Raw genomic sequence first — 9942 nt, 5'->3', positions numbered from 1 at the left:
AAAATATCTTTTCTCAAATAAATTTACAAATTTCATAATATCAGGTTAAATTCTATAATAACTTTAAAACATGCACATAATTCACATAATAGCACATAAAAATCATTTAACCTCTTATTCTTAATTTTTAAAATCATTAAATCCCCTAGTTATGCATGCGGGTTTACGTAACGAATTTTCGGGGGTTACAAATTGGGAGGATCTCAGCCTTATTTATAGGAAAGGGTTTGGAAGCTTCGAACTCGCATGTTTGCCACGTGCCAAACTGTCCTATCGGAAGCTCCAATCCCACCCTTCGGACGTCCGATTCTCATGCATGCGATTGCGTGTCAAAATGTTGGCGACACATCATTAGTGCACATGACCTAACTCTTCGAAAATTTCGTTCTCACGTTCGGTGGTTTCGATCTCACCCTAAGCTTCCGAACTGCGTCGCTTGGTCCGATCTCTTTGGACCTTCTGAACTATCCGAGTCAACTTTGAATCATGGACTATTTATGACACACTAGAGTTGATTTCTTGGTCCGATTAATCATAGTAAAATCTTGTTTAATCATTTAAGCTCATAAAATATGATTCGAGTTACTACACTCTGCGTTTTTTTTTTTTTTTTTTTTTTTTTTTTGCGTTCGAAAATAGAGTGGGCAATAAGTTGAAAAAGGAAGAAATTGATATAAAGAAAACCCGGGAAGGAGAATGGTCAATGATGTAGCAACGACAAAAATAAAAGATTTAGTCTGCGATTTTTTTACTCTGCCCACTCACAAAGTTGAAAGAAAATACAATTCCAGATTTGTAGAATCCAAAAAGAAAAAAAAAACTTTTTTTTTTATTTTTTCTTGAATAATCGACCATTATAAGAGGAGTAAACATAATACTTTTGAAGGTAATAGAGTAATTATTTGTGAAACAAATAAATAGATTATGATAGTATTTGAAAGAACTTGTGAAAAGCAATTCTCCGCATTTTTTTAATAAAAATTAAAAATTTTATGAAATTTTGCACATTTAAATTCTTTTATTTTATTTATTAATATACATTTGCTATTGCGGAATTTACTGCCATTTCTCCGTTATTTGTAACGAAGAAGAAAAAAACAACTCAAACACCATAGGCGGCGACGGTGCAGAGGTCCAAGAGAGGAAATCTCGTGGCGTAAAGAATCCACAGCTACTCTTCGATCCAAAAAGGTGAACGTCATATAGAATGGCGACGGCGGCGGTAGAGACTCGAACGGGGGAGAAATCGAAGCAGCATCACCAGCAAGCTGGTACATGGGCTGGCGGCGGCGAGGGGCTCCGGCAATACTATCAGCAACGCATACAGGATATGCAGCTTCTTGTTCGACAAAAAGACCACGATCTCCAGCGTCTCGAAGCGCAGCGCAACGACCTTAATGCCCGAGGTCTTCTTTTCCTCTCCTTTGTCAATTTGACAAGGGTTTGTCTTCTTTATTGCATCTCGGAGGTTGATACCCCTTTGTTTTAATTTATGGGATTGGGTGAACCCACGGTGTCATAATTTCATTATCCTGATATTTAAAATTATAATTGCAGTATTGATTCCAATTTCCAAATATATGCCTAGGGTTTCTTTGGCTGTTCAATTTTGTTTAGGCTGAGTCAATTTGCCTCAGTTTTGGTTAGTCGCGTGTTTTGGGAAATTAGTTCGGGGACTGGGAATCTTTGCTCATTTGACGGAGACATGGAACAGATATTATATGCGTGTGAGGGCGAGTATCTAATGAAGTAGGAGTTTGTAGAAGATTGGAATTTTGAAGTTAGGTTGTTGTTGTGTGATGGAATGATAGGGAGATTTTTTAGCATTATGTATAACTCATTGATTCAAGAAATACGGGTATCGGTCCTCAATGTTATATATTATTATATTAGATACACAATCTGTCGACAGAAGCTGTTTCTGCATTACTTTTTTCCCGCGTTCGTCAACTCTCTCAGGAAACAATGTGGAATCCTATTTTTTTTTTTTAATACCTGCTAATTGTTAGCATGATGCCCTCTTGTTTTTATTTATGTCTTGATTAATGGAAATTAAAGCTATAGAATCAATTTAAATTAGCATTACAAAGGTGACTCAAGATTACAGGAGAAAATAATTGTTTATGCACAAGAGTTATGTCATAGATATTTTATGGTGCTGAAGATGTTCTAAATAAATGTCTTTGGTATTTAGTGAGATCGCTGAAGGAAGAGTTGCAGCTCCTTCAAGAGCCTGGATCTTATGTTGGTGAAGTTGTCAAAGTCATGGGAAAATCAAAGGTTCTTGTCAAGGTTTGTTGTCTTTTCATCCGTGTTTAGGCTTTGTATTAGCTTTACCTATTACTCGTTCCATTCTCACTTGCCCTGTTTCTATGTCTATCAGATGTCCTAACTTCAAATGACGCAGAACATGTTTATTTTATACATGATCATAGTCTGGTTGCATTTTTTTTTGTGATTTGTCCTATTTTTCACCTTTAAAATGATCATCGTTCGGTGTGAATTGAAGCTCTTTTCAAAAAGTTTGAACAAGCTCATCTATTTCCTTCCTCATGAATCCAAAGTGCACAAGAGGTGCCCAAGATGATGTTTCACTGAGGAGAGTGGAAAATTTCTTTATATGGAATACCTCCAATCTCTCTCCCTCTCTTTTGTTGAGTGCTTTGAAGTTTACATCAGTTCACAAAAGTTAATCTATATTCTTTTCTTCAGGTTGGGAAAGTGCTTATTGAATTCTGACAGAAAATATAAATGAAATTAAAAGAAGATAAGCCATTATTTTATACCTTTCTTTCGGTTATTGAATTTTTGTTCCACGTCAATGTTGATAATTATTGTCTTTGATGGGGTTTATGCAACGTCAAAATGATATTAGAAATTTGTGCAGGAAGTGATGTAAGGTGCTTTTGTCAGGTTAGAAAGAGGATCATCTAGCTTTGTTTCGGTTATTTAATTTTTGTTCCACATCAGATGTTGATAATTATTGTCTTAGATGGGGTTTATGCAACGTCAAAATGATATTAGAAATTTGTGGAGGAATTGATGTAAGGTGCTTTTGTTTTTCAAGTCTCTACCTGTTTTACATTAATAACTGATGCCTTAAATCTTTTTTTTCCCCTCAGGTTCATCCTGAGGGGAAGTATGTTGTTGACATTGACAAGAACATTGATATCACTAAGATTACACCATCAACAAGAGTTGCTTTACGTAATGATAGCTATGTGCTCCACTTGATCCTTCCAAGTAAAGTTGATCCGTTGGTGAACCTTATGAAAGTAGAGAAAGTTCCAGACTCCACTTATGACATGATTGGTGGTCTTGACCAGCAAATTAAAGAGATAAAGGAGGTGTTCTTCAATTCTCTTTTGGCTGTTTTATATTGAAAGTATTATCTTATGCATTTGTTAGTGTCAGTATCGTGCCAAATAATTTTTTTACTATACCCCTGATTGAGGAATTACGTTTTTATATTTTTATTTGAGTTATTTTTTAAAGTGTTTCTCTCCATTTTTAACAGGCAAGTGAGTCCCATCTTGGATTTCAGTCATTTTATTGATATTTGCCTTTCACTATTTTCATCTTTTTCCTTTATAAGAAACAATTTAATTGGTCCATAGAACACAATCAGGAAATCTTTTTAAAAGTGAAATTTCAATGATACATATAAGTTGATAATATTCTGATAAGCTGGTGGTGGTGGAAGCGCTTCATGGCTGATTGTTCCTTCAATAGGAATCTAAATAGTTTTGGTTTGGGTGAGAGGTTGCAGAATAATGTATATGCAAAACCTTATTTGTGTTTTGAAGGAGGCAAGATTCTCATCGTTGCATTTCTTTTGTTAGTTTTTAGAATATTTATCGAAATTCAAATGGTAGATTCAAACTGACTAGGCTTACTTGCATTCCCAAGGTGAAAAACTAGATCATTTCAAGTGAGACCTGGTACTCAATAGGAATTCCGGCTGTTGAATTTTTGCTGCAAATATTGTTTAAAGTGACACTGCATCTGATATTTAAGTTGTTTTCTGCCTCTGCATCTGCCCTCTTTCATTTGTGTAGGTGATTGAACTCCCTATCAAACATCCTGAATTGTTTGAGAGTCTTGGAATTGCTCAGCCTAAGGTAAAATTATGAATTGGTTTACAGTTCTTTCAACGTTCGAATGCATTTATTAATCATTTAATCTTTTTATCTCCTTTAATAGCATGTATAATCTTTAATCTCCTTCAATTGCTGCAGGGAGTCTTGCTATATGGACCTCCTGGCACTGGTAAAACGCTTCTGGCAAGGGCAGTGGCTCATCATACTGACTGCACCTTTATCCGAGTGTCAGGCTCAGAATTAGTGCAAAAGTATATTGGAGAAGGCTCTAGGATGGTGAGAGAACTATTTGTGATGGCCAGGTTTGTCCAAATGGAAAGCATAATTTACGCTTTTTTACTTACGTTTTTCTTATTTCCTTACAAAGTCAACATTGTCTACTTTTTCGTTTGTGTAGTGGATAAATAGACAATATTTGTAACTCTTTTCCTCTAACATATACTTAGTTATTTTACTTTGTTGGCAGAGAGCATGCGCCATCTATTATCTTTATGGATGAAATTGATAGCATAGGTTCTGCTCGCATGGAATCTGGAAGCGGCAATGGGGATAGTGAAGTTCAGAGGACTATGCTGGAGCTACTCAACCAGCTTGATGGCTTTGAAGCATCTAATAAGATCAAAGTATGTCCAAGTCAAAGTGGTTTTCAGTTGAATACTTATCCTCCTGTTGTTTTTTCTTTTTTGACATGCAATGAAATTATTGTCAGTTAGTTATAGCTGCATCATATGATAGGAGTTTTGCACTATTTTTTTATGTTTGGCTGATTTATGCAGGTACTGATGGCTACTAATAGAATAGACATTCTGGACCAAGCTCTACTTAGGCCTGGAAGAATTGATAGGAAAATTGAGTTCCCAAATCCGAATGCAGATGTTTGTTTTTTAAATTCAGCACTTCTCCATATAAATCTTTTGTTCAGTCATCAGTAATCCGCATTATATATTTCGTTTATGCTTTCTGCTCTACATTTCGATCATCTGTGAAACTTATATTGCAAGTTTCTTTCTACAGCTGATTTTGTTTTTATTGGTGCTTTTGGGTACATTTTTGCCAATCCCATGTGTCCTCTACATGGCTAACATAATTTCTTTTTCTAGTCCCGGTTTGACATATTGAAGATACATTCGAGGAAAATGAACATGATGCGTGGAATTGATCTGAAGAAGATTGCTGAGAAAATGAACGGTGCATCTGGTGCAGAACTCAAGGTATGCCGACATTTTTAGTAAATTAATCTTAGTATATACTCGAAGCCCTTGAATTCATCAATAATAAATAGCTTTTTTTCCTCAATTACCCTCAACAATATTAAAAGAAATTCTTTGGTCATACACTTTTTTGTTACACAATTGGGTCATATGATTGCAAATTCTAGGATTAGAGTTGTCCATGTGTTTTTCAACTAGAATATGATACACATTTGCTATACAAAGTAAAAGGAATCTGAAACATCTTTACTATTTTATAAAACTTGAGCCACCTTTAAAAACCATTTTGGTACGTTTTGATGACACCAAAGTATATTTACCATTTAACCCTTGGTAGTTATTTAAAATTTTATATATTTACATTGAAAAAAAGAGGGTAAAATTGGTGAAAAACAAAAACGAAAAAAAACTACCTTGCATTTTGAGAACTGCATTCTACGACATTATTAATAACTGCACATAGTAAAGGAAACTGCAATCAATTTGGTTTATGTCATATTGATCACACACGCATAGCGTGTGCATCTTTTGCTAGTGTTTCATTATTTATGTACAACATACACCATGATGCAATAAATCTGTCTTTTTTTTTTGGCTTCTACGCATGAGAAATCATCTACAAATATTGGAGTATAAAAGTTGTTCTTGCGCTATCACGCGGGAACTTCTTTGATTAAAGCTTGTTTAAATGTACTATTTGCTCTTGTAGTTCTTACCGATCTCATGTATGCTTGTGTTAAAACTTATAATGAGAAGTTGCCCATACGTGGATGTAAAGTTTTTTCCTCGTATGTGCGTATGCGAAAAGTTTTGTAAGGGTACGTTTGGTTATCTTTGTGGTACTAGTAGACGTATGTTTGGAAATGAATCGGGGAATGTAAGGTACGTTGCATATGTTTTAGGAATGATATTCTTTCCCCTAAAGGGGTTGATGTACTGGGTTGTTATATAGTTTTTTGGATACTTTGTGGTATTTTAAATTGAAAAATACAGCATGTTTTCCTACAATTTAATATAACAGAAATTAGTTTTGGTGGTGACGAAGAAGTTTTAACATAAAAAAGTGATTACATTAGGGAAAGCGAAAAAATGGTGGTAAATGTACTTTTCGGGCAGAATTGTTAACCCTTAAAGATGAACAAGCATTGCCTAAGAACCTGTTTAAATTGGCAGGCCGTCTGCACAGAGGCTGGAATGTTTGCTCTGAGAGAGAGGAGGGTTCATGTTACTCAAGAAGACTTTGAAATGGCTGTTGCCAAGGTCATGAAGAAGGAAACTGACAAAAACATGTCCTTGAGGAAGCTTTGGAAGTAGTGAATATCGTCTTGTTTGGCTGGCTACATGATCGAAAAATGAAATCCATGATCTGTAGTCTGTTGTGAACGTCGAACTTGTACTCGAGCCATGTCAAGCTTTGTCTCTTTCTTTGTGAACATTCTCAATGGATATCTATATCACTGTTCTCGGGTGTTTTTAGGCGTCAAAATCTGTCACTAAACATGAGAAAAGTGCTCATTTGATATATCAGACGCCATTATTACGTTTCCAAACATCTCAAATTTTAAATTTAATTTCAAGCAAATTTCTAATTTGTAGTCCTACAAAATCATGACTAGAACCGGAGTCTAAACGGCTGGATCAAGTTTGACTAGAGCTTGATTCGAATCGAGTAAAACACGACTAGATATCTGAGGTATTTTATTAATCGAAGGATTTTAAATTTCAACATCATGAAATGCTCGAGCAATGGGTTATTGCAAGGAATAAATGGTTCCACATAAACACATATTTAGATGTTGTCATAGGATGTTAACAACACCTCTAATAACATGCAGCAGAAAATTGTAAAAGCATGAATAAAATATACTAGCAACCAAATAATAAATAAACTAGCAACCAAATAATTATACTTAGATATTTAAGCAAGAGTATTTTATATTCTTGCAATACCTTAGAGCAAAACTTTCACTAGAAAATAGATCAAAGAGTTTACAAATCCTAAAACTAGTGAATAAAGTCAATTTTATCTAAAGTAAGCAAGAAAATAAATAACAAAGCATCTCCTAAACATTCTATACGAAATAGAATAAAGAAATCAAAACAAGGAGATGAATCCTTGATGTCAAAACTCAATGAGAACATCACGCTCTTCAATCCTTGATCTTCAAGCGATGTTCGAGACTTCGAGGCAATGAAGTAAGGTTGATCAACACGAGCCTCAGAATCTCTCCAAAATTCTCTTAAGTCGTTTTTAAGCTCTGAGAAAAACTCCGTTTATCAAAATAAATCACAATCTCTTATACACGCCTCTTCAATATATGGAGAAGAATCCTTCTTATTCTTGCTTCCTTGTAGGCGTGCAAATCTTGTCACAAGGCTTCATCTTCTTTCCTTTTAATCAAATCACATCTACAAAGATAAGGAAAAGATCATTAAGATATGAGATAAATAAATATTATGATAAAAACAATAATATCTCAAATATACTAAATAAGGAAATAAATTAATTGAGTAAAAGATAATTTTAAAATAAAAAATTCTCAATCAATTTAATAAGTTCTAGTCCAAGAAAGGCAAAAAAAAAAACTTAAAATAAATCTTTTTAAAACTAAAGGATTTTTAGAAAACAAATACCTTTCAATCTCTCTCTTTTTGCCTTTCTGGACAAAACACCAATAAACATTTTAGCTCAAATCAGGACTCCCGCTAAATTTCAAAAATCCCTCTGAATTCTGGAGAGTCTCCCCCTTAGTCTAAGAAGAGGTGTTGGCAGAGATGTTGGTAACATCTTTACACAACACTTAAGACCAATATTATCAGAGTAAAGATAACAGAGCAACTAATGAAGAACCCATCAGAGATAATCAAAATAAGCAATGATTATAACCAGAGCAAAACAAAAATAACTTAGAAATAAGAAACTCAAAAATCAACTAAACAAAAAAAACTAGAATGATTTCTGTAGTAACCCGTATCCAGAATTGACGATTAATGAGTAATTAATCGTGTAATTATGTTTAGATCAAGTAAAACATGATTAAAAAAATTCCAAATGGGTTAACGGATCCCAGAAATGGATTCAGGAAACTCGAAAATAGCCGAAAAGGTCCCGAGGATTCGGAGGGTTCAGAAGCTCCCCGAACCAAGTCAGGAGGCTCCGAACTGGATCGGAGGATCCGAACTCAGGATCGGAGGCTCCGAAGTTGAGCGGAAGCTCCGTCGGCAAGATCGTCCCGGCATCGATCGGTGAACCAAGGGCACGTGTCAACTTCTTACAAATTAAATTGTAATTCACCAAGAGGTATGTATGTCTGGCAAGTAATATACTCGTTAGTACGAGATCGAATCCACGGGGAGAGGAAGCAGTAAAGATTAAATTTTAGCAATGATATATTCAAGATGGTAAATATTAATTAAAAACTTCCAAATACACAAATTATAAAATTGTCAAGGCTACAAAGGTTTCATTGTTGGTTTATTTAAGATTGCTTATCAAAAATAAATAAAAGAAACTAAAATAAAAATAAACATAAAAGAACAATTAAATATTTAAACAATTATATCATATAATATAGTTCCCACTATATTAATATCAGATTAACCGATAATTAATATATGGTACCCATAATATATATAAGTGCATAAATATAAATTGACATAAAAGTAAATGTTAGATCAAATCACCATATTTCATTTAGAAAAACCGGCAGAGCCACGCTATCATCTAAATAAAATATATAACTTTTTATGTTAGTTGCGGAAATGTAAATGTTAGTAGCGGAAAGTAAATGTTAATTGCGAAAAGTAAAAGTTAGATGCGAGAAAGTAAATGTTAGTTCAAATCACAATATAATATTTAGAACAACCGACAGTGTCACGCTATCGTCTAAATAATATATAAGTCTTTATTATAAATAAATACATATATTTATAGTATATAATTATTGTAGTATTTATTGTATCATATTAGACAACGAATCAAGGTAACCACATTCAAGTACCAAGTATTTGATGTAAATAGATAACAATAAATCTTCCAAATTATACTTGACCAAAAATGAAACCTTTTCACCTTGACATTAAAAGATTTAGCTTGACATGAACATGAAACTCAAGAATAAGGACAAAATAAATTTCATACTTGAGCTTGAGAAATATTCACACTCAAACTTTTATTCTCAGAATATTTATTTTACAAATGAGGAATTCTCTACACTCTTGCATACTACAAAGTTTATACAAAACATCTATTTATAGGCCCAAATGAGAGCAAGAGTCCAAGGCTCATTAAATGTGAAATAGTAAAGTTGGTGGGTGCTTATCTCCTTGAATGTCAATACCATGACTCAACTTTAATTGGCATGTTTGATGCCTTAGACCACCGATTCAGCCTTTCTTTCAACATAGAACACGTAGGATATTTTGTGTAGATGTGTTTGGATATATAATTCACCTCTTTTGGGTAAAATGTGAAATAGTTATGATATTTTTACTACAAGCTGGTCATGGTAAAAATAAATCTGTCTCCATTTTGATGTTTGATTATTTTGATCATCTTAATGAGGTTTTTGGAATTTCGTGTCTTCTACAAAGTTGAAGATGCCTCTTTTGTAATTCCAAAGGATTTGAGA

General features: G+C 33.9%; 1 protein-coding gene across 3 annotated transcripts; it reads left to right on the top strand.

The window, feature by feature from the left end:
- The first annotated feature begins 1063 nt into the window (after positions 1–1063).
- Positions 1064–6863, top strand: LOC140880277 (26S proteasome regulatory subunit 8 homolog A). Of its 3 annotated transcripts, XM_073284582.1 has the most exons (9): positions 1066–1406; positions 2195–2292; positions 3123–3347; positions 4059–4121; positions 4239–4402; positions 4567–4723; positions 4877–4975; positions 5201–5311; positions 6485–6863. In XM_073284582.1, the coding sequence occupies exons 1-9, from the start codon at positions 1208–1210 to the stop codon at positions 6623–6625; spliced, it is 1257 nt and encodes a 418-aa protein (XP_073140683.1). In that variant the 5' UTR covers positions 1066–1207; the 3' UTR covers positions 6626–6863. The 3 variants fall into 3 exon arrangements, with proteins under 3 accessions (XP_073140684.1, XP_073140683.1, XP_073140685.1); XM_073284583.1 differs by lacking the exon at positions 4877–4975 and having other exon boundaries at positions 1064–1406; XM_073284584.1 differs by lacking the exon at positions 3123–3347.
- Positions 6864–9942: the final 3079 nt, after the last annotated feature.

The sequence above is a fragment of the Henckelia pumila genome, chromosome 2 (assembly GCF_033568475.1).
Source record: "Henckelia pumila isolate YLH828 chromosome 2, ASM3356847v2, whole genome shotgun sequence".
In the NCBI taxonomy this organism is placed as follows: Eukaryota; Viridiplantae; Streptophyta; class Magnoliopsida; order Lamiales; family Gesneriaceae; genus Henckelia; species Henckelia pumila.
This window is presented reverse-complemented; position numbering and strand designations above follow the sequence as displayed.